At 38.5% G+C, this 25,876-nt stretch overlaps 1 protein-coding gene and 1 pseudogene across 1 annotated transcript in view; both read right to left on the reverse strand.

Moving 5' to 3' along the window:
- Positions 1-25,876, reverse strand: part of INTS4 (integrator complex subunit 4) — a 106,182-nt gene that overhangs the window by 18,130 nt on the left and 62,176 nt on the right. Inside the window, exons 12-17 of the mRNA XM_024749408.1 lie at positions 19,527-19,669; positions 16,801-16,916; positions 14,235-14,368; positions 12,109-12,266; positions 4,354-4,447; positions 1,402-1,482 (exon numbers count right to left, since the gene is read on the reverse strand). Of these exons, the coding sequence (XP_024605176.1) occupies positions 1,402-1,482; positions 4,354-4,447; positions 12,109-12,266; positions 14,235-14,368; positions 16,801-16,916; positions 19,527-19,669 (726 nt within the window). The remainder of the gene's footprint in view (positions 1-1,401; positions 1,483-4,353; positions 4,448-12,108; positions 12,267-14,234; positions 14,369-16,800; positions 16,917-19,526; positions 19,670-25,876) is intronic.
- Positions 6,722-7,326, reverse strand: LOC112402493 (cytochrome b-c1 complex subunit 6, mitochondrial pseudogene; annotated as a pseudogene).

A 25,876-nucleotide genomic window follows, 5' to 3' on the forward strand; every position in this document is an offset into this window, starting at 1 on the left:
GTTCTATGGGCCTGGTCTCTCAGAGAGATTTTAGGGAGGGAATCAGTGCAGAAAACAATGTCAGTGACCTCAGCTCAAGTCCAGTGCATCTTAAGTTCTCGCTCTGTTCTATCCAAGTCAGCGACTCCCCCCCAATGATGCTTCTCTTTCCCTTCCCTTTCTTCAATGGGAGGCAAGCAATGATGGCAGGCAATGATGCTTGCCTCCCATTGAAGGCTTTGGAGTCAGAGCCCTGTCAGCTGTCTTCTACAACTGACAGTAACATAAGTTTCCTAATTACATGGTGCCTCAGTTTCCCTATCTGTAAATGCAGAAGAAACAGCACGAACATCATAAAATTTAAAGGATTAAATGGGGTATGGAAGGTGCTTAGCACAGTAACTGTCACATAGCAATGGTAATTCCTTTCTCTTTCTTCCAGACTACTGCTCCCTGTCCCATCCCTCCCAACATGGCCTATTGGTGTTCTGTTGTCATTAAGTTCTACTCCCCTACAATAAGCCACATGGCAGGTCTGAGAGGGAGTCTAGATTAGATGAGAGATGAAGCAGAGTAGTGGAAAGAAAACAGACTCTGGGTATCAGAGTACCTGAGCTCAAGTTCCTGACTTACTACCTATAGCTCTACGAATATAACCTTGCTGAGCGTTGTTTCATCTGTAAAATGGACTTAATACTTATTCCAACCTAATGGGATTATTACGAGGGCTAATTAAAATACACCTGAAATCATTTAGTGAACTGTAATGTAACAATCATAGTCACCATCATTATCTTCCTACTGGGTTGTAATTAGTCATATACAGACTTACTATTGGGAAGACATGACCCAGAAGAGTTCTCCAAATCCCAATACCCAAGAATGAAGGGAAACTGCTCAAAACTAGAAAGAAATAAACTTAAGGCAAGTAAAATTAAATGCTACTTAATGAACTGAGGAGGAAAACACAGACCTTTAAATATTCAAGAGATGGTTAAAGAAAAGAGAGAGAAAGAGAGATGGTACAGGCTAAAAATATAACCACCTCAAAATGAGTTCAGCTACATTTTCAGACGAAAGATTCATGATAGTATTTATTGGATTTTAGTATATCTGAAATACAAACTAATAATATTTTAGAACACAAAAGAAATCTTAGAAATCAGGGAGGTTAAGTAACCTGCTCAACACCACCCAACAAATTAGAGGCAGACATGGGAACAGAACCCAAGTCCCCAGACTCTAAAGCCAGTGCTGTGTCCCCTAATTATGCTGCTTCTCGTATCACTAACTTCTGACACAGGCTGAAAATGGGGAGGCCACAGCAGAGCCTTGTGAACGCCTCTGACTCTTAGACAATGCAATTTCTGGACAGAGATCTGGACAGAGATCCACCTGAGGAGAAGGTCTCAATAAGCTTACCTGTTTTGCTGCTGCTGAGGCCAAATCACTCTGCTTCAAATACAAAGGGGCAGCCACATTCCACAGCTTTTCCTGCAAGGCCTAACAAATCAGGAGAGGACAGAACACACAGGTCAAAAAGACTGCCATATAATTTGAGACTTAAGTGTCTGTTTTGCTTTGAAAATTTACCATGATCAAGACTTCCTCTCATTCTTATTCTTTTAGGCCAGTAAGTCCTACCTATTATGGACAGAGAGGAGACCAATGATTTGGGCCAAATGAACTCCTCCCCATTCAATTCTTGGCCCAAAGACCCTATGTTCCAGACCAGAGCTTGCAAGCAGAGTGCAGGAGCCATGAAGGCCTCACCAAGAATGCCCAGGCAAGCCAGGCTTCTGAGGCTCTGGGACCTCCTTGATCCCAGAGTCACTGGACTAACCAGACTGCCTAGACCCTTCTTCCCTGACTTAGTTCCTTTTTCTTTGCTCCATGCTCTCTATCCTTTGAACAGCCCCATCACCTTACCAACATACTCAAACAAGAAATCAAGAAGCTTTCCTAGATTCCTCCCTCTCTCAATCTCTGCACATTCAAAACTATCACTTAGAGCCATGGATTTTACCTTCCATCTCCCTCCTCGCCTATCCATCCATACGGCCATCTCATCTAAACCTCTGCTATAGTCTCTTATTTTCACAGCCCTTCTTGATTACAGACATAATGACATTACAGAAAACCTAGACTAACACTATACAACATAAATATAACACAAGCCGTGTATGTAATTTTACACTTTATAGTAGCCACATCTTTAAAAGTAAAAAGAAACAGGTGAAATTAATTTTAATATAGTTTATTTAACCCAGTATAGATATTATTTCACTATGCAATCAATATTTTTTAAATTATTAATGAGATAGTTTACATTTTTTTCATACTAAGTCTAAGAAATACAGTGTGTATTTTACACTTACAGTACATCTCAATATGAACATTTATTTACTTATTTTTATAAATTTATTTATTTATTTATCTGTGGCTGCATTGGGTCTTCGTTGATGGGCACGGGCTTTCTCTAGTTGCGGCGAGCGGGGCTACTCTTCCTTGCGGTGCATGGGCTTCTCACTGCGGTGGCTTCTCTTGTTGCGAAGCACGGGCTCTAGGCGGGTGGGATTCAGTAGTTGTGCCATTTGGGCTCAGTAGTTGTGGCTCGTGCGCTCTAGAGCGCAGGCTCAGTAGTTGTGGTGCATGGGCTTAGTTGCTCCGCGGCACGTGGGATCTTCCCAGACCAGGGATCGAACCTGTGTCCCTGCATTGGCAGGCGGATTCTTAACCACTGCACCACCAGGGAAGTCCTCAACATGAACATTTAAAGTGCTCAATGGTCACACATACCTAGTGACTACTGTATTTGACAGTGGCAGGTCTAGACTATAGATATAGAAATTGTTTAATAACCTAAATCATACTACCATTAAGAGTTATTGTTAAAAAAAAAAAAAAAAAGAGTTATTGTTTTTGAATATTTGCTTCCAATCACCTCCTATATGCATGTTTTTTTATATAGTTGTAGTCAGAAAGCAGAAGTAATTTTGTGTGCTTCTTTGGGTACATAATATTATGTCACATTTGGTCATGTTCTTATATAATTCTTCATAAAGATCATTATTGCTACAGAATATACTGTTGAGTAGACGTGCCACGATTTATTTAGCTCCTCCCCTATTATCAAACACTTGCCTGCCTTGGGTTCTAAGTCTGGGTCCCTTACCTACACTTCTCCTACATGACGCTGAATAAAAAACATAGTTCTGTGTTCTTTTTAGGAGTAATTTCTTCTCTTTTCCTACTAAAGAAAAGTGGATTCTTTTCAAAGGCCTTCTTGTATTGCTATCTAGAAGACAACAAGCCAAGGAAGAAGGAAGAAGACCAACACTGACATGGCACTCACTATGTACCAGACACTAGACCAAGGGTTTTCACATGCACTGCTTGCTACCAATCCTTACCTGGGTAGAGTTATTATTAGCTTTGTTTCATAGAAGCTTGGAAAAGCCAAATAACTGTGCAAAGGGACATGAAGGAACTTTTGGGGGTAATGGAAATCTTCTATATCTTAACCGTGGTGGTGGTTACACAGGCATATATATTTGAAAGAATCTATCTAGCCAAATAAGGACTGTTTAAATCCCAAACTACTTCAGTGTACACACTTATCTTCACATGCTACACACACCTACAAAACCCTAAGCTCACATATCTTACAGTGGCAAATAATTTCTGACACCTCCATTTATTCTGACTTTGGTCAAATATCATTAATAACTTTGAAGACTAACCACATTTAGAACTAAAGCCAAGTTAAGTCTTATCAAGTTAGAAGGGCTGTTCTAAATTCTAAGCCAAAATTTATAGCAGAACTCTGCTGCAGAAGCTGACAGCTATTGAGCTAGTTTAACTGGTTTTCAACTCAGGGAACTGAAACAGCTTTTGGGTACCAATTTTGTGTGTGTATATATATGTACTCTAACTACCTAGTATGAAATGACAGCAAGTCATTAGCTCTTAAAAGCAATGAAATCAACCTTTGACTAATTTGACTTTGACCAAATGAAATTAGCATTTAGAAATATATAAATATATAAAATACAAATGTTTATATAAGATCCTTGCTAATCAAATTGTTAAAAAACAATTAAAATCCTTGGGATTCTAATGCAAATGGTTATCCAACCTGCTCTAATTATATTATAAAGGAATTCTCTCAAATTAAAAAATTCAAATTCCTATATGAGTTAACAATTCTTTAATTAGAGGCAAATATAATTATACTACAGAGTACATAATTTCCCCATTGCTAAGCAGTTGCATAAAACCAGTTATTTTTCTACTTATAGCCTCAAACACTGCTGGGTCCATTAAACTGCATTCTTAGCAACACACTCATGAACAAAATGGATTCAAACCAACCTTGATGAGAAGAAGCTGACACCTCAGATAGGTAGCAGAGAAGTCAGCTACTCCTGCCAATTCAGACTGAAGTTCTCCAAGTCTTTGCAGATCCCTGTAGTAAATAAAAACCCAAGCCAAACACAGAATAAGAATAACACCAGTTAAAGATCATGTCAAAAGCTTTTTACCATTTTATACCTAGTAAATTGGTAAAAAAATTTTTAATGACAGCACTCAATGCTGAAGTGGTTATAATGAAACTGTTTCACTTACACTTTGATAGCAGTTTAAGCTGCTATAATTCTTCTGGAAAACAGAACTGTACTACGTTATAAAAGTCACACATATAGTCAAAAGTTTTGATCAGTAGCTTTATGCTACGAAGTAATTCTAAGGGAAACATTCAACAGAAATGAAATACTTTATGCCCCGCAATATTCATTGTTATGTTATAGTAAAACCCAGTAACTACTTAAATATCCAATGGTAGAGGAATTATTAAATAAATTACTTACATACAGTCAATGGAATATTCTACAACCATTAAATATAATATGGTAATAAGGTATATGATCTCAACTATGTAAAAACCATATATATATATATACATATATATATACACACATATATGAAATATGAAAACACAGAGCAACCTGTTTTCTAGATAGAGGTATTAGGGTGTTTCTTAGTGCCTCCTAACTATGCTTTATTTTCCAAGTGTTTTATACAATCGGTAAGTATGTTTTATATCATCAGAAAAAAAAATTTTAAGGTATCATAGTGGGCTCCATTGGCTGCCTACCTAGTTAGTAATTTTCCACTTTTTCCTTACTAAGTGAACCCTGATTTAGTTCAAGAGAAGGTGCCCCAAACCTAGTTCCAGGTAGAGTCCAACTGGACTAAGCTAATTAGCACACATCATCTTCCTGGTTAGGTCACCTAGGTTGGCCTTATGAGTCCTAATGGAAGGACTTATATTCAATGCTTGAAGCAGGTCTGATGGTGGTCTATGAATCACTCATTTTCTCTTTCTCTCTCTCTGTCTCTATCTCTCACTAGACTGAACAAGAATGTTTTATAGTCCTGATTACCACTGGCAGTCATACTGTAACTCTAAAAGAAAAAAAGCCTTGGGATAAAGCAAATGTTGAGGACAAGAAAAATCCAGAGAGAGAGAAACTGGGTCCTTAATGATATAAATGAACTACTTAACCATACCATACTAAGAAATGCCTCTGATTTCTGTTCATATGAAGAAATAAATAGCCATTATAAGTTAATTTGAGATAAGGTTTTCTGATACTCACAATTAAAGCATGCTAACTGGATATAGGTATAGACAAAGTGATTGCAACCATATTAAATACATCTGCCTGTGGACAAGAGAACAGAAAGTGGTACACACACATAAAATAGTTGTGTTCAGGGCTGGGACTACTGATTTGAAGCATTTAATTTTTTTAATAGGTTATACATACCTCGCTATAGAATTACACCAATAAGGAACAGAATTCAAAAGATACTAAAGGATAGACAATTAAATTAGTCCACTTTCCTATACCTATGTGCTGCTAACCAGTAGCCTTTTCCAGAGGCAACTACCATACCAGTTTCTTTTAAATTCTTTTGGAAATACGCTACACATCTACAGAAAGTAATGTTTTTCTTTTCTTTCTTCTTTTTTGGGGAGGAGAGAGAGGGAGAATGAGAGACAGTGCGAGCAAGCAAGCTAACAATCTCAGAAAAAATTCGTAGAACGCTGCTTGGTTTTTTAATGTCGTATCAAAATTTCACGTAGAAATGATAACTGTGGGAAACCTAAAGATCTGGCTCATGAGGGAAGTTAACTGTTTCAGGGCTGGGATACTCTATCAGGTTTCAGAGCAGCCTGTACAAAATTGTCCATTGGACTAAGCCCCTCCCTCTTATTTCAGGCAACTTTCTGAGAGCTAATGCTGCCTCCTGAGAACCTTGATACAAGAAAGGAGATGCCCTGGAAAGGGGCAACAATGAATTATTTCCAAAGTGACTGAAGAAATTAGGGTCTGTGGCTTATATACCGACTCTTTTGAGTTTTGGTGATTTGAGCTAATCCCGGAGAGCCTGCTCATGTGTGGCAATCAAGCACAATAAAAGGCAAGACCCTGCACTAGCTAACCATAACTGTAAAATCCTATTTTGGCGGCCAGCTGGTCTCTCCCTTTCGCATCTCTGACGTCTCTCTTGCAAAAGGTGGCCCTGAATCATTCTACGTCTGAACCATTTCATCTCCAGAAAGATTCTGCCTTCTGCTACATTATAGAGAACACTGACCAGCTGACTATACATTAGCTGACTGCCCCCATGTGTTAAGTCATTCTATCACCCTTGCCCTGTAGCATTTGTTCTGAATTCCACAAAACAAGATGCAACCAAACTAGCCATGGGAAATCTGAACTATTATACAAACAAAAATAGAAACTTGGCAGCCCTGCTCAAAAAGCTCTGTGTCCCAGTGTTTCCTCTCTGTATCTCTTTTTTTATTTTTTTTGCTGACCACTGGACTTTATTAAGATGGAATCACTGATAATTACACGGAAGCTACCTGCCTAAGCCAAAATCCTTGAGGTTCACATGAACTTAGTTATACAAATAAGAAACAAATGGCATGTTCAAAACCATAAGGAAATATCCCGACACTCAGGTGATGAAGGCTGGGGTGAATGAATCGGCACACTTTTTCCAAGCTTTAAAGAGTTTGTGGGCCACCCAGTGGTCCCTTGCATGCAAGAAGTCAAAGACCTCCTCTGTGCAATCCTCCTCTGTCAGTGACCTGGAGGATACATGCTCATCACAGAGCTCTAGCCGCTCCCAAGCCTTTACACATTTCTCCAGCTGCCCGCATTGCTCTCTCGCTGCTGTTAGGGGATCCACTAATTCCTCCTCCTCCTCCTCCTTCTCCTTGGGATCTCCGGACCCAGTCAGCATCGTTTGCTCATCCTCCAGCCCCATGTCTGGCTGCTGTTGTGGACTCAACATGAGCAGCAACAGCGACACCTATTCTCTGTATTTCTTTATGCCCACGATCCTCAGGAAGCCTCAGTTTAGACATCCATCAGGAGACTATGGACTCTTTAATGAAAAAGGTACAAAAAAGCACCTCCTATGCGCACTGTACTAGGTGTGCTAGGTGTTTCCTTATTTGAGCTCATTTAATCCTTACAATGTGAACTGCAATTATAGGCATACTTCGGAAAATTGTGGGTTCAGTTCCAGACCACCACAAGTAAAGCAAATATCACAATAAAGCTAGCTAGGCACGCAAGTTTTTTGGTTTCCCAGCATATAAAATTCATGTTTACATTACACTAGAGGTTATACCGTTCTCCACAGTGGCTGTACCAATTTACGTTCCCACAAACTGTAGGAGGGTTCCTTTTCTCTATACACTCTCCATCATTTAGTATTTGTAGACTTTTTGATGATGGCCATTCTGACCAGTGTGAGGTGATAGTATCTCACTGTAGTTTTGATTTGCAGTCTCTAATAATTAGTAATGTTGAGTACCTTTTCATGTGCCTGTTCGCCATCCGTATGTCAAACTATGTTGAATAAAAGTGGTGAGAGTGGGGCTTCCCTGGTGGCGCAGTGGTTGAGAGTCCGCCTGCCAATGCAGGGGACACGGGTTCGTGCCCCAGTCCGGGAAGATCCATGGTGAGAGTGGGCATCCTCTTTTTCCTGATCTTAGAGGGAATGCTTTCAGCTTTTCACCACTGAGTATGATGTTGGCTGCAGGTTTGTCATATACGGCCTTTATGATATTGAGGTATATTCCCTCTATGCCTGCTTTCTGTAGTGTTTTTATCAGAAGTGGATGTTCCATTCTATCAAAAGCTCTCTGTTATCTACTGAGATGATTATATGGTTTTTATTCTTCAATTTGTTATTGTGGTGTATCACATTGATTGATTTGCAGATATTGAAAAATCCTTGCATCCCTGGAATCAATCCCACTTGATCATGAAGGATGATCCTTTTAATGTATTTTTAGATTTAGTTTGCTAGTATTTTGTTGACGATTTTTGCATCTATATCCATCAGTGATATTGGCCTGTAATTTTATTTTTTTGTGATACCTTTTCTAGTTTGGGTAGCAGGGTGATGGTGGCCTCATAGAATGAGTTTGGAAGTGTTCCTTCCTCTGAAATGTTTTGGAATAGTTTCAAAAGGACAGGTGCTAACTCTTCTCCAAATGTTTGATGGAATTCACCTGTGAAGCCATCTGGTCCTGGACTTTCGTTTGTTGGGAATATTTAAATTAGTGATTCAACTTCAGTACTGGTAATTGGTCTGTTCATATTTTCTATTTCTTCCTGGTTCAGTCTTGGGAGATTGTACCTTTCTAAGAATTTGTCCATTTCTTCTAGGTTGTCTATCTTGTTGGTGTACAGCGGTTCGTAGTAGTCTCTCATGATCTTTTGTATTTCTGTGGTGTTGGTTGTTAACTTCTCCTTTTCATTTCTGATTTTATTGGTTTGGGCCCTCTCCCGTTTTTTCCTGATGAGTCTGGCTAAAGGGTTATCAATTTTATTTTTTTTTAAAGAATCAGCTTTTAGTTTCATCAATCTTTTCTATCGTTCTTTTAGTCTCTTTTTCATTTATTTCTGCTCTGATCTTTATGATTTCTTTCCTTCTACTAACTCTGGGTTTTGTTTGTTCTTCTTTCTATGGTTGCTTTAGGTGTAAAGTTAGGTTGTTTTGAGATTTTTCTTGATTCCTGAGGTAAGTTTGTATCGCTATAAACTTCCCTCTAAGAACTGCTTTTGCTGCATCCCATAGGTTTTGGATTTTTGTACTTTTGTTTTCATTTTTTCTCCAGGTATTTTTCTGATTTCCTCTTTGATTTGAAACAAGTCTTTGGATTTTAAATCTCACTATACCAGATCCTTCATGTCATACAGACTGTTTATGCAGAAACAGAGCAGTGTGACAAGATGGAAGGGCTGGAAAAACCTATGTTCTAGTCCAGGCCTTTGCTGTTCCTTGTCTTTGACAGTCTTCTCCCTTCTTCACTTGACTAATTTCTAGTCATTCTTCTGGTCATTGCTTAAACCATGAAAGGAAGGGTTAGGTGCCCCCTTCTGTCTTCTAGAAAACTCTGTACTTAATGTATTGTGTGGAAAGCACAATACTGCATTGCCTGTTTACCTAGCTATTTCCCCAACCAGGCTGTAAGATCCCTTGCAGCAGAGACTATGTCTTGTTTACTATTGTGTCCCTTCTGCCTAGCACAATGCTTGGCGCTAAAAAACCATATAACAAATTAATGAACTCCAGCTCCCTCACTCCTTGTAAAAATTGGGTAATTCTCATGGAATTGTTTTCAAATTCAATGAACTAATGTACATAAAACAGAAGAGTGGGCACTTAATAGACAGCAGCTCTTACTATGATCAAGGATAGTGGAGCCTTATAAAAGATTAAATCCATGCAACTGAAGGTGAGGTATGACCAAAAGAAAATGCCATCTATAAAAATATTAAAAGTCTTCACTCCTGGTTAAGCCATCATAACCAGAGTTTTCAACAAATATTTACTAAGCTCCTAAATAAGGCACCCAAAATACAGTGGTGAAGACAAAGTAGTTATGTCAAGTTCTGAAAACAAACCAAAAAAATCATCCCCCCAGGGTCCTCACTGAACTACAGCAGTGAGGTGAAATCTTATTTGGGTGACATGGCTGCTTAGATTACAACAAAGGACAATGTGTTTGATGGTGAAGTTTGTTTGATACTAGTACTAACAAGTAAACGGCCAGAGTCCTAATCAGAGAAACTTCTGTATGAAATTCTGACTAACATTTCACTTTTCAGCAACTACGGAAAAATGTAAATTCTGAAGAACCCCAGGGATCATCTGACGTACCTCCACTGATAAAAGAATCCCCTTCACTGCTGCATATCAGAGAGCAACAATTTTAGAGTCAAACAAAGCTAGATTTAAATCCCAGTTCTGCTACTTCCTAGCAAATTGCTTCATTTCCCCAAATTTCTATTTCTTCATTGTAAAATGGTTAACAACATCTAACTGCAATAGTATTTGTAAAACACAGTAGGTCATCAGTAACTGCTGCACCATCGGCTTTCCTTTTCGGATCTTTCACCATCCTGGCCACCTTTCTCAGAATGCACTTAACTAGAAACATAGTGCCCGGGACTGACCACAGCACTAGAACTGCGGTCTGACCAGCCCGAAGCCCAACAGGACTATCACCTCATAAAATCCAGATCATAAGAGTGACTCAAACCTGGGTGTCTACTGAGTACCTACTAATAGCCAGCACTGCAGGTGATGACCAAATTGGCTTGCTTTTGTGCATTTTGTACCTTCTCAGTGCCAACTGGATAGAAAACTGTCAAGGACAAAACTAAATGTTTATTTAGGTGTGGCTGAGTGGGGAAGTAGAGCTTTTTTTTCCTGGGCTCAGGGCCAAAAACGTCAGTAGCAGTTTCTAAATTTAATCACGTTGGTGAGGGAGCAGATGAGAAAGAAAATGTGATCCAGGCATCACTTCAGGGTCAGCAAACTTCTTCTGTAAAGGGTCACATAGTAAACATTTTAGGCTTTGTAGTCCATATAGTCTCTGTGGTAGCTACTCAATCTACCACTGCAGCAATGAAAGCAGCCATAGACAGTACCTAAACAAATGAGTGTGGCTGTGCTTCAATCAAACCTTATTTACAAAAGCAGACAGATATTGTCTTTGCTAAAGGCAAATGGGGGGCTTCCCTGGTGGCGCAGTGGTCAAGAATCCTCCTGCCAAGGCAGGGGACACGGGTTCGAGCCCTGGTCCGGAAAGATCCCACATGCTGCAGAGCAACAAAGTCCATGTACCACAACTACTGAAGCCCGCACGCCTAGAGCCCGTGCTCCGCAACGAAGAGTAGCCCCTGCTCGCCACAACCAGATAAAGCCCGCGTGCAGCAACTAAGACCCAACGCAGCCAAAAATAAATAAATAAATTCATTTTAAAAATTAAAAAAAATAAAGGCAAATGGGTTTCATTTCTTTTCAAATCATTCAGGACATACTAATAGGGCCTGGCAGACTCTGCTGATTGTTCTCGATATCCTTCCTTTCTTCCTTAGTAACAGAGTCACTAAGTGTTAACTAAGCACTGCTCACCCAGAACAAAGACTACCTTTCCTAGCTCCTTACAGCTAGATATAGCCATGTGACTTAAGTTTTAGTAAATGGGACACAAGTAAAATTAGAACATGCAACTTTGGGGAAGTGTCTTTAAAAGGGAGTGGTTATAGAAATGATGCCCTTCTGCTCTTTCCTTTTTCCTAGAGGCTGGATTACAAAGGGGATGGTTAAAGTTTGGATCTTCAGCCAAAGGCCACTTGATGCAAAAGATGGAGAAATAAGAAAGAATGAGTCTAGGTCATCAGCCATCTCAGCTCTGTCCGCCTATGAGAAACAATTAACCTTTTATCCTGTTTAAGCCTCTGTTAGTTACATTTTCTGTTACCCTAATATAAGGTAAGAAAAATTGAAAACAGGTTCTTTGTAACTCTTTCTAGTTTTGTACTAATCATCAATCTTGTCACGAACACAAAGCTTTTCTTTGTAATATGCTTAAACCACAATCTAATCCAAATAAAAACATCAGAAAATCCTGTCAACACAGTCAGAAAAACTAGCCTATAACCAACATTAGAAATCAAAAGGATCAAGCCAAGCATAACAACGTTAACTGTGTCAAAGGAAAGGGATGATCAATCACCTCACCTGATGGTGAACTCTAGCAGCTCCTGAGTTCCTTGAGGGTCCAGGTGTTGAAGACTGTATACCCTTTCAAGGCTCTGCTGCAGGAACTGATGGGAAGGATCCTCATGAGGCATGATATTGGGAGAAAGAGCTGATGACACTAGTTTTCTACCTGGTAACTAAGCAAACACAGTGGGGTTACAGCACCATCAAATTCTCTGGCTTAAAAAAAACCAACTTCTGTGGCTCAGTTTTTAGTAACACGAAGAAACCAGGAAAAAAATGTGAACCAAACAAAGAAATGGAAAAAAAAAAAAAAGCTAGATAATTCTGTAAACAACCTTCTTCTCCTTCCTCAGCTTAAGTGGGAGAAAGGGAAAGAGAGAGAGAAAACGAACATGGTCTACCAAATACAGCCACAGCTGCAAGGAGAAAAAGAAAAGAGAATGGTATAACATTATTTTCTATTGCTAACTGAAATAAATGGGCTAACCACAGAAATAGGACTAAAAATTAATCTGTAGTCACATTTATTTTTAACCTTTATTTGATCATTCACTTCATAGAAGAGTGATGATTTATTCCCAAATAAGTTTATATAGCATGTTGTAAAAATGTTTTTTATGATGATAATTATAATCCTTGTTCTTACTGTTAAAAGTGGCTACCTTTCAAGAAAGGGATGAGGAAGGGAGAGCAAAAAGGATTTTACTTTTAACTTTGTATCTTCTATATAGTTTAAATTTTCTAACCATGTACATATATTATTCTAAATAAAGTCATTTAAAGTTAACTAAGCAGGGATGAGTATATACAAATAAAGAGCTTAGAAAAGTGCCTGCACACAGCATTCAGTAAGTGTTTGCTATTATTATCATTATGGTTCATTAAAATTTTTTTCTTTCTATATCTCTCAGTTTAAAAATAATAAAGAGTTTATTATTAAAAAATAAACTTGGGAGTTCCCTGCTGGCGCAGTGGATAACACTCTGCGCTCCCAATGCAGGGGCCCCAGGTTCGATCCCTGGTCAGGGAACTAGATCCCACACGCGTGCCGCAACTAGGAAGTCTGTCTGCTGCAACTAAGACCCGCAACCAAAAAAAAAACTTGCTGAGAATCATAGCTTTATGTAATTATTAAGATATAACACAATCTTAACCTTGATTTAAAATATGTTGTTCCAGATTTCTTCTTCTTGCCTAATATAACATGATCAATAACCCAGGGACATTTTTTTTAACATCTTTATTGGAGTATAATTGCTTTACAATGGTATGCTAGTTTCTGCTTTATAACAAAGTGAATCAGCTATACATATAAATATATCCCCAAATCTCCTCCCTCTTGCATCTCCCTCCCACCCTCCTTATCTCACCCTCCCTATCCCACCCGTCTAGGTGGTCACAAAGCACCAAACTGATCTCCCTGTGCTATGTGGTTGCTTCCCACTAGCTATTTATTTTACATGGTAGTGTATATATGTCCATGACACTGTCTCACTTCGTCCCAGCTTACCCTTCCCCCTCCCCATGTCCTCAAGTCCATTCTCTACGTCTGTGTCTTTATTCCTGTCCTGCCCCTAGACCCAGGGACATTTAAAAAATGAATCTTCTTAAAAGATTCAGAGCAGGGACTTCCCTAGTGGCACAGTTGTTAAGAATCCACCTGCCAATGCAGGGGAGACGGGTTTAAGCCCTGGTCCAGGAGGATCCCACATGCCGCAAAGGAATTAAGCCTGCGCACCATGACTACTGAGCCTGTGCTCTAGAGCCTGCAAGCCACAACTACTGAGCCCGTGTGCCACAACTACTGAAGCCCATGTGCCTAGAGCCTGTGCTCTGCAACAAAAGAAGCCACCACAATAATAAGCCCGCACACCACAACGAAGAGTAGCCCCGCTCTCTGCAACTAGAGAAAGCCCACGCAGAGCAACAAAGACCCAAAGCAGCCAAAAATAAATAAATTTATTAAAAAACAAAAAAAGATTCAGAGAAAAGTACAAAACAATAGAAGAAAGCCCAAGAGAGAAAGATAATTAATGAATGTGTTTTCAGAGAATATACAGTCTGCTTTCTGCTACTTAACAACCATACGGGACTAAAAATCAAAAATCCAAAACCAAGAACGAGAGATGTTTTCAACATACCCTCAAGGCAGGAACAAGATGAGAAAGACTGTCTCGGAGGTAGGCATAGTGTCTGAAGGTATGATCTGAGAACAATGCAGGCATTGTTGGACAGGTTTTAGCAGCATTGAAAATAAGAACCAAAACTGCAATGTCTGATAAATAAGTGGGTTAAGTAAACTTGGAGGTATAAAAGGTTGAGCTTGGCCAGAATTTGGTGCCTCTACTTCTAACCCCCCAAATTCCTGTTAAATGACTACAATTTTCTAACAAAGAAATGCAAATTCAAAGAGATACATTACTTCACTCCAAATTACCCCAATTACCCCTCCAATTACCAAAGAAAGGTTTTTTAAAATAATGTCTGCTGCCGAGAATACTAACAAATAGGAACTTCTGGTACAATGCCTACTAAAGTATATACTGGCACAATCCCTTGGAATAATAATTTGGTACTAGATATGAGTCTTATGAATGTTGAGTAATTCCACATCTCAAAATCAAATGGCAGAGAATCATTTACAGTAGCAAATAATCAGTAACAACCTAAATGTCCAAAACCAGGAGAATGATTAAATAATTTGTGTTTCATCTACTTGATGGAGTATTACACAATAGTTAAAAATTATCTTTATAAAAGATTTTTAACATTGCATCATAAGCATTTTGTTATAAGTGAAAAAAGCAGACTCTAAAATGTATAGACAATATGACAGCAGCTATCTATCATCAAATGTTTGTTGATGAAATAAAATGTTAAAAAATAAAATGACAGCAAAATCCCAAACCCAAGCTTTTAAAAAGGGAGAAGGAGGGCTTCCCTGGTGACGCAGTGGTTGAGAGTTTGCCTGCCGATGCAGGGGATGCAGGTTCGTGCCCCGGTCCAGGAAGATCCCACATACCGCAGAGCGGCTAGGCCCGTGGGCCATGGCCGCTGAGCCTGCGCGTCCGGAGCCTGTGCTCCGCAACAGGAGAGGCCACAACAGTGAGAGGCCCGCGTACCGCAAAAAAAATGAAATTAAATTAAAAGGGAGGAGGAAACACACCAAAATATTAAGTCAATTACATTGGCTATTAAGACTCTGGGTGTTACATATGAAATTTCCTCTTTCTACTTTTAAAAGTTTTCTATGTATATTAATTTTGTAACAGAGGGAAAATCAGAAATTAAAAACACAAGATAAACATACCTTCCAATCTTCTGTATGTATCTCTATGGCAGAGTGTGCTATTTGCCTACCCAGTATCCATTGTTCCCTTTTTCCTTACTAATAGAATATTGATTTTATTCCAAATATCCTCTAACTTCCTGCCTAGAACCTGGACCTGATGACTGGAGCTCTAGCAATAATTTTGGACAACTGAAAATGGAAGAACAGAAAAATGGAAGGAGCCTAGATCACCAAGAATAATGTGGAACTACTATACCAGACTGCTTACCTCCAGACTTCTTTTACATTGAGGAAAAAAAAAAAACTGTAATTAACATTTAAGATACATTTGGGGCAATCTCTGTTATTCACAGCCAAACATATTTCTTAAATAACACAATTCTCCAACTACCCAGAAAAATATCTTAACATTAGGCTTCCAAAAATGTTTAGTATTTTTTTTTAACGTGAAAGGGGCTTCAGATTTCAGGGCACTTTAATATGTCCTGTGTGATTTGTAATAACACCTAGCCCACAAGTCTCTCTGATGAGCTGAATTTCAAATAGTCATAGTATTGCACCTTTAAAAGTAAGGTCAGGGATGTGCCTTTTTTAGATGTAAACACAGAGTCAGGCATTGGTTAGCACATCAATTACACAGATCTTTTAAAAAATTCTCCAAATGCCCTGTGAAAATAAAAAGAATTAAGAGAGAATACAATGGTCATCACAAAAGCCAGTTATTTGGCTGATCCCTGTATCTCAATAAATACCCCCCTAAACCTCACCAAGGACGTGCTATAGAGTGAAAAGAACCACGGGAGAGTATGGATGTACTGATGTAAATGTATTCCCATTACTGGAAAACAACCCGACGGCATGGCATGCTGCCCAAAGCTATCACAACCCCCTTGAACTTGTATCAGGGCTAGAGTAATCATGCAGCCTAGCTCAGCCCATCCCCTCCTTCAGGCTGCAGATCAAATTAAGCACGGAATAAGACACAGGGAAAAGTCCACAGGCTTTAAAACCAAAGATGTCTGTCTGGCTTTGAATCCCAGATTTGCTGCTTAGAGAGGTACTTAGCCTCTCTGAGCCTCAGTTCCTCATCCGTAAGCAGGGAATAATACCTCCTTCCAGGGTTGTTTGCAGATCAGTGATAAAAATGTATGAAGCATTTAAACAGTATGTGGAATGTAGTAGATGCTCAATAAATTGTTAAAAATTTAGTATTAGTATTAAATGGCAAAGTTGAATTACTGTGAATATAAGAATAAAACCTGAGGAAAATAACCATTAGGCTCCCTCAGGATATACTTTTAACTAAAAGAAATGAGAAAGAAAAATAACAACAAAACAAAACAAAACCCTCAGACCATCCAAGCTATACTGCAGAAAAAGATGCCAAAATTCCCTGCTAAATCAGCAGAGGATACAAGCTGGATCATCCATGTCTGGTTCAGCTGTGTCAAAAAACGGGTGGGTGCTCAGGAGCTCAGGTACCAAGGGAAGCACCAGGGTTGGATGTCGACTTCCCAGAAACTTCAAGCATCTGAAACAAGCAAAATGAGAAAAAAGCAAACCTCTTTTTTAAAAAGTACTGAGAATTGGAATCAGAAAACCTGACTCAGAATTACAAATTCTCAACCATCTACTTTTGTTACCTCTACGACTTCAGATAAGTCATTCAATTATTCCAGAACTCAAGTTAATTCATCTAAAAACTTGGTTATTATGAAGACAGAGAGCTGATATGACAGATATTACTACAGGTTATTTAACTAACAACCATTTCCCCCAGCTTCCTTGACAAGAGAACCCTGATTTTACTCAGGTATCAGGTAAGTAGCAAAGTGCTCAATGAAGGTAGGCCTAGCCCAAGGGCTCAACCACAACTGGTCTAAACTCATCATGGCAATCCCAAGCCCATTTTACAGAGACTGCTTTGCAGGTAGTCAAGTAACCCAGTTCTGGTCAATGGGACAAGAGGGGAAGTCTGCTGTGGAGCTTCTCAGGAATGTTTTCCTAATCAAATGAAGTGCATACAAATGAACATATCTATGAAACGGAAACAGACTCACAGATACAGAGAACAGATTTGTGGTTGGGAAGGGGGGTGGGGGAGGGAAGTATTGGGAGTTTGGGATTAGCAAATGCGAACTATTACATATAGGATGGATAAACAAGGTCCTATTGTATAGCACAGGGAACTATATTCAATATCCTGTGATAAATCATAATGGGAAAGAAAATGAAAAATAATATACATATATGTATAACTGAATCACTTTGCTGTACAGCAGAAATTAACACAACATTGTAAATCAACTATACTTCAATAAAACTTTTAAAAAAGAGAAGTGCATGGAGGGAATGTCCTTTTCTTTCTGTCTTAAGATATTGTCTTATCAGGTAGCCATATTGCAACTATGAAGAGAAAGCCAAGAGAACTGCAAAGAAGTCAACCAGAGTACTAGCCCTGTTAAGCTGTTGAATGACCAATCCTGAAATCAACTTTCTGACTTCTTGTTATGCAAAAATATTAGACCTTACTGTTTAAGCCACTTTTAATCAGACTTTCTGTTACTTGTAGACAGAAGCATTCTAACTGATATCCTGGGTGAAGTTCTAGAATCAGAAGAGATCTGATCTGAAACAGGAAACTTAATAACTCTGTGGCCTTGAGCAGATATATGTTTACCTACAAATGAGATTAAATATAATTACCTCATACAGTTGCTATAAGGATTAAATGAGATAATGAGTGAAAAGTACTTAGCAAGGTGTCTGCCATTATATAATAAGAACTCAATTAACTATTAGTTAGCTATTATTAATTGGCTATTAGTTAACTACTAGGACTACACGAAGGCCCTTTATAAGTTATAAAGAACTACATGTGTGCTGGTATTTATGCTTTTTTGTTAATTTTAATTAAGTTCTGGTGTAGAAGGTGTGTTGAATTGAAAATAAATATAAACCTTAATTTAATGTTCTCACTGAGTTTATAATCTAACTGAGGCAAAGATGACTAACACTATAAGGTAATGAACTATCAAATGAATGATACCCTGCTTTCTACCTGTCAAAGGTAGAAGGGATCACTATGATCGGAGAAAGTTGCACAAAGAAGATGAGACTTCACCAAGGACTGGAGAATAAGAAGATCAGCAAAAGAGAGAAAACAAACCCCATGAACAAACTGATGGCTATATGGGGTATGAAAGGCATCACATTGAGAACATTTGATACTGTTAGGAAAGTACACTTTTCTCCAGTTCTGTCTTAAAGAACTTAATTCACTAGTTTTCTGACCTCTCTCAGCCCATTTACTCACTGTGCCTCAGGGGACATTGTATCCCCACAGCCCAAATGACTGAGTGCTCCTTGAAGACACTCAATAAATGTACAACGAATTGAGCTGAACTGGACTGAACAAACATGAAGAAATGGCAAAACAGAAAACCAGGTATCAAAAATGTTACCTAGAGCAAGATTCCCTGGCATTTTTAGCTCTTAGTATGTCTTCCAAGCACCTGATCTGATCCACAGTTTTTCAACTTTTAATACCAATTTTTTTTGAAAATAAATAAATCATATATTTGCAGTGATCTCATCACATAAGCTCATTGAAATATGTGGAGTACAACAACGCACATTTTATATTAAATGTATGCAAGTAGCTCCTCAAACAGCAATTCATGAACAGTGTTAAGCTTGACTCTAGCCAGTAAAGCTAGAGGTAATCAGGGGAAAATATGATTGTGATTTTCCATCTGAAGACCAAGTACTCACCCTCCCTTTAATCTCTACAATGATGGAAACAGACAAAGAGTGACTAACACTATATAAGAGGAAAAGGAAATCTAATCGACTCATCTCTGTACCTCCAAAACTTCCCACAGGGCTTGGCACATAGTAAGTACATAGCAGGCACATAATATTTGCTAGGTGGATGGATGGACAAATGAATAACCTAAGATGTGATATTCAATTTAGGAACCAGACTCTTGAGAGTATAGTTATGTTGAATCAGGTTTCTAAATTGAAGACAAAATTGAAGGCCATACCCCAACCTATGATGATCCACTAAATAATGTCAACATTGTACATTTACCATATTATCAGACTCAGCGAACAAATGAGCAAAAAAAATCCTTACTTCCATATGGAGTCCCTATCAGTAGGGTACTTGGTTAAATTTTTCAGCAGCTCCACCAGTGCAAGATGAATCCCTTCTTTGGTTGAAACATTAGTGCAACATAAGAGTTCATGAAGAGCCTCTCTAATATCTCTGGATGAATCCTTAAAAAAAAGAAAAAGGTAATAATAATAATAGCAGTCACTATGGATTAGCTATTATGGAGGAGTATACAAGTTAAAGTGGGAGTACAGGGTAAAGAACGTCTCAATTTTCAGAAAGGGGAGGGGCTAGTGTTCACAGAGGAGGAAAAATTTGAAATGATATTTGAAGAATTCATTCATTTGTTCATTCATTAATCGGTACACTCAACATTTACTGAACACTTATTAAACAGTCAACATTTATCAGCACCTACTATGTACAAGTGCTAGGGATACAGCAGTAATTAAAATTGAATCCCTGCTCTCAGGAGTTTCCTTTTAGTGAAAAGACAAAAATGAATAACTAAATATATAGGTCAGATATGAGAAACTATAAAGCAGGTTAAGGTTAAGAGTGCTAGGATAGGTGGGGTATTTTACATGGCATAATCAAAGGGAACAGCAAACATAAAGGCCATGAGGTGAAAGCATGTTGAAAAATAGCAGTGTGGCTACAGCAGAGTAAACAAAAAGAGTAGGTACCAGATGATGTCAGAGAGTGGCCTCTTCCCTCCCCAACACTTTCTGCTCAACCTCACTAAAAAGATTAGAAAAGCTCACCAACAACTTCTTAATGCTAATGTAAATGAAAACATATCAGCTTTACTCTTATTTGATATCTCCATAGCATTTTTTGCCAGTTCTTTAAAACTTTTTAATATAGACAATTTGAAACATATGTAAAAGTAGAGATAATTCCCCAGTTTCAACAATTAACTCATAGCCAGTCTTGCTTCATCTATACATTTACCCACTCTTCCCAGATTATTTTGAAGCCAATCAGAGAAATCATAGCATTTTGTTGGTAAATATTTCCATAATATCTCTTTTTTAAAATTATTTTTTAAAAAAACCCCACAAAACCAATATCATGCCTAAAATTTTAATAATTCTTTAATAGCAAATATCCACTCCATAATAAAATTTCCCTGACTCAAAAAGTTTTTATTTGTTCTAATTAGGCTCCAAGAATGTCCGCACATTGCAATTGGGTAATATGTCCCTTAAGTATCTTTTAATATGTAAAATCTCTTTACATCTCACGTTTTTTTCCCCTTGCAATTTCTGCCCTGTATATCCTGAGATGATAGTTTGATTTAGAGGTTTAATCACATTCAGGTTCAATTTTTTTATAAGACCACTTCACAGGTAGTAGTGTGTACCTCCCTCAGGAACTATATTTTTCTTTTTGTGATATTAGTAACCACTGAAGATCACTGCCTAGATCTGGTAATTCATTAAAGTTGTAAAACAATGATATATAAATTCTATCATTCATCAACAAATACTTCTACAAAGAAAAACTTCCCCTTATCAACTAGCTGGTTGTCTTGAAGTTCCATCTGTATAGGAAAAGGAAGGATAAATGCTTGATTCCTTAATTTACCAGTTTTCAAAATAATGAGTTGATTACTAAGCATCTTCTAAAGGTGACTAATGCAGTGTTTTGTTTTTGAATTATTATAAAATCATGGGTTTCAACATATTTGCAGTTGTAATCCTTAATGATATGTTTCACCTTTGGCCACGCGGGCCTCTCACTGTTGTGGCCTCTCCTGTTGTGGAGCACAGGCTCTGGACGCACAGGCTCAGTGGCCATGGCTAACGGGCCCAGCCGCTCCACGGCATGTGGGATCCTCCCAGACCAGGGCATGAACCTGGGCCCCCTGAATCGGCAGGCAGACGCTCAACCACTGCGCCACCAGGGAAGCCCTCTCCTGGGTCTTTTTGATATAAGCCTAGAGGTCTTTGATAGCTAATGTTTGTTTTCTGTATGACAAAGACAGTACAAGGTCATCTTGTTACATTTCCTACACCACACTGGGAATCAGCCATTTCTCTTTGGAATTTTGGTTCCTTTTAGTGGGAAATGGGATCTCCAAAGCATTTTTTAAAAAGTCAGGTTTGAGAATTCCCTAGAAGCCCGGTGGTTAGGACTCCATGCTCTCACTGCCGAGGGCCTGCGTTCAATCCCTGGTCAGAGAATTAAGATCCCACAAGCCACATGGCTTGGCCAAAAAAAAAAAAAGTCAGGTTTACTGACATATAATTTACATTCTGTAAAATTCATCCTTTTTAGTGTACACTTCCATGAGTTCAACAAATGAATACAGTTATGTAACCACCATGACAATCAAGATATAAAACACTTGCATCACTCAACACTGCCCTCGTGTCCCTTTGTAGTCTACCCCTCATCCCCAGCCTCTGGCAACCACTGATGCATTTTCTGCTACAGTTTTTGTCTTTTCCAAAATGTCATATAAATGAAATCACAGAGTATGCTGCTTCTTGCGTCTGGCTACTTTCACTTAGCATAATGCATTTGAGATTCATCCATGTTGTTATGCGTATCAGCAGCTATTCCTTTTTATTACCGAGTAGTAATCCATTGTATAAATGTACCATAGTTAATTTATCCATTCACCAATTGAAGGATTTTGTGTTGTTTCCAGTTTGGGACTATTATAAATAAAGCTGCAATAAACATTTGCATACAGGTCTTTGTGTGAACATGAGTTTTCAGTTTTCTTTAGTAAATAACTTCAGAGTGGTACTGTGGGGTCATATGTTAAGTGTATATTTAATTTTATAAGAAGCTGTCACAGTAGTTTCCAAAGTGGCTCTACCATTTTGCATTTCCATCAGCAGTATATGAAAAGTGCCAGTTGTTCCCCATCTTCACAGCACTTGGTATTGTCAGGGTTTCTTTTGTTTGTTTGTTTTTACCCATTCTGACAGATGAGTTGTTGTAATTTCTCACTATTGTTTTGTTTTTTGGGGGGTTTTTTGGCCACGCGGTACAGCTTGCAGGATTTTAGTTCCCTGAACAGGGACTGAACCCAGGCCCTCAGCAGTGAAAGTCCAGGGACCTAACCACTGGACTGCCAGGGAATCCCCTCACTATTGTTTTAATCTGCATTTCTCTAATGACTAATGATGTTAAGCATGTTTTCACATGCTTATTTATTATTTGCCACTGCTATCTTCTTTGCTTAAGTGTCTGTTCAAATCTTTTGCTCATTTTTTAATTGGGTGGTATGCTTTCTTATTATTGAATATATATTCTTTTTATTTTTATTTTTATTTTGGCTGTGCCACATGGCTTGTGGGATCTTAGTTCCCCCACCAAGAATTAAACCCAGGCCCTTGGCAGTGAAATTGAGGAGTCCCAACCATTGGACTGCCAGGGAATTTCCTGAGAATTTTTAATATATTCTTTATCAGATGTGTGTTTTGCAAATATTTTCTCCCAGTCTGTGGTATGTCTTTTCAAAAAAATAATTTTTTTTTTTGGCTTAGATAAACAGAAATTTATTGTCTGAGCTCTAGAGGCTTGACGTCCAAAATCAAGATGTAAGCAGAGTTGGTTCCTTCTGAGGGCTGCGACACAGAATCTATTCCACAACCCCCCTCCTAGCTTGTGGTAACCTTACATTCCTTGTATGGCCTTGTAGATGGCATTCTCTCTGTGTCTTCACATTGTCTTCCCTCTATGTGCGTTTCTATATCCAAATCTACCCCCTCCCTTTTTTTGGTACAGTTTATATATCAAAGCCATTATATGTGTTTGATTTGGTCCCATTATCTCTTTACTGTCGTCAAATATACATAACATAAAATTTACCACTTTAAGTAAATGTACATTTTAAGTGTACAGTTCTATGGCACTAAGTATATTCACATTGTTGTGCTATCTTTAAAATTTCTTACAAGTGTTTCTTTGAAGAAATATTTTTATTTGATAACCAGTTTATCTAGTTATTTCTTTCATAGATTAAGTTTTTGGTGTCATATCTAAGAAATCTTTGTCTAAGACAAGGTCACAAATATTTCTCCTAAAAGTTTTATACTTTTAAGTTTTACTTAATACATGAAAGAAATCAAACTAAAAATTTTAAAAGACACATCCATAACTATATAACAAAATCTAAGAATCAGAGGACTCTTCCTTGAAGCTCAGTTGGAAACATGCCTTCTTTATTCTCCAGGCACCCTCTTTTACCCTGCAATTCTCTCATTTCTTTACCCTATACAATTGGGGGGCCCACTTCTCAATAAACACATCTGACCATGTCATCCCCCCATTCAGTAACCTCATTTGGCTTCCCCGCCACCCCTAGGATAACACTGAGTCTCCTCAGCATGGCACACAGGCCCTTTACAATTGGTTCCCTACTGACCTCTCCTGTTTCACCTCCCACCCCTTCTCCCTCACAGCCACATGTGAACTTCTCAATGTTCCCTGTCCAGGTCGTGCCATTTCACACCCCACCCCCCATCCCCCGCCTTTACCTGCGGTCATATGTTATCCTTCTGGTGAGAATGTCATCCCTTACCTTACTTTTGATACGATCTTGTAATTATGGTTTATATTGCTGTTTTCTCTATAAAACTGAGCGACTAAGAGGCAAGAGGACTGTCCATCTCAACATCCTCAGAACCTAGTACAGAACCTGGCTCAGGAAAAATCAGTAAATGTTTCTTGAATGACTTTCTGAGGCATACCTGAGAGACACTGCAAGTTTGGTTCCAGACTACCACGACAAAGCGAATATCACAATAAAGCAGGTCATAAATTTTCTGGTTTCCCAGTACATACAGAAGTTACGCTTATACTATACTATAGTCTAGTTAAGTACGCAATAGCATTATATCTAAACAAACAATATACATACCTTAATTTAAAAATACTTTATTGTTAAAAATGCTAACCATCAAAACTGAGCCTCAGCAAGTCATAATCTTTTTGCAATAGGAACATCAAAGATCACTGATCACAGGTCACCATCACAAATACAATGATAATGAAAACGTTTCAAATACTGAAAGAATTACCAAAATATGACACAGAGACATGAAGTGAGCTGCGGGAAAAATGGCACCAATAGGTTGGGGGTGCAGGGGGAAGAAAAAAACACAGGACCGATAGACTTGCTCCATGCAGGGTTTCCACAAACCTTCAATTTGTAAAAAATGCAACATCTTCAAAGCGCAATAAAATGAGGTATGTCTATATTATGAACTACTACCATGTGAAGCACTTTACATGAATTCTCTCATTTAATTCTTAAAAGAAACATAAGAATATGTGAAATTATCCTCACTTTAGAGATGAGAAAACCAAGAACCAGAAGGATTAAATAATTTGTCCAAAATTGCAAGGATGCTAAAATCCTTTAACAGCTTTTAGTTGTTCTAAAGGCTCTGCATGAGCTGGTCCCACCAACCCCCTCCAGCCTAATCTCATACCACACACTAGCTCTGTTACTGCCAGGCCCTCTTTTGGTCCCTCAACTGTGTCATGTTTCCACCCACCACAGTTTCTACACTTCCTGCTCCTCTGCCTGAAATGTCCTTACACCTCACACTCCCAACTCCTCCGGCCAAGTTAGTGCCTTATTCCTCCTTTAGAGTTCAGGTTCAGAAGCTTTTCCTGATTGCTGTACCCCCTCAACTCCTAAAGACCAAGTACCTCCATGATATACCCCCATGGGACCTCACTTCTTTCTGTCGTGAGCTCCTTATTTCAACTTATATTACACCTTCATTTGTGTCTTATTTGTCTGTCTACCTCATACCTAAATTCTAAGGTCCATGAGAGCAGGGCCATGGCTTTTGCTCACTATTGTGTCCCCCTTCGCACAGTGCCTGGCACATAACAGATGGTCAATAATAAAAACAAACAAACGAAGGGAAAAAGGGACCAAAGAGAAGAAATGACAGGTTGATTTGGATCTGTCTGGCTCTGTATGTAGCAGACTTAAATAAGATATAATGCTTTCCATATGAACAAATCTCCACCACTGATAGGAGGCAGCCATATGGATGTACTGGAGAAACAACTGTCAAGTAATAAGAAAACAATTTTGACTTGTGTGTTTCTTAAGAACTTCCCAGTTATACAATTAACCTGTGTAGATTTGTTTTAGGAAATGTTTACTAAGCATCCTCTATGGGCAAGTCACCACATTAAACCCTGAAAGGATACAGTAAAGGGTACAACATGGTCACTTAAGGACTTCACAATCTCATCAGGGAGATAAGACAAACATACTAAACCTGACATAAATGGATAAAGTGTGAAAACTACAGTAAGAGACACATGGACTTGGTACTCAATAATTACGCCTTAAATGAAGGAATGAGGGAAAAAGTCAATTTATT

The sequence above is a fragment of the Neophocaena asiaeorientalis genome, unplaced genomic scaffold (assembly GCF_003031525.2).
Source record: "Neophocaena asiaeorientalis asiaeorientalis breed wild unplaced genomic scaffold, Neophocaena_asiaeorientalis_V1.1 scaffold363, whole genome shotgun sequence".
NCBI classification, from domain to species: domain Eukaryota; kingdom Metazoa; phylum Chordata; class Mammalia; order Artiodactyla; family Phocoenidae; genus Neophocaena; species Neophocaena asiaeorientalis.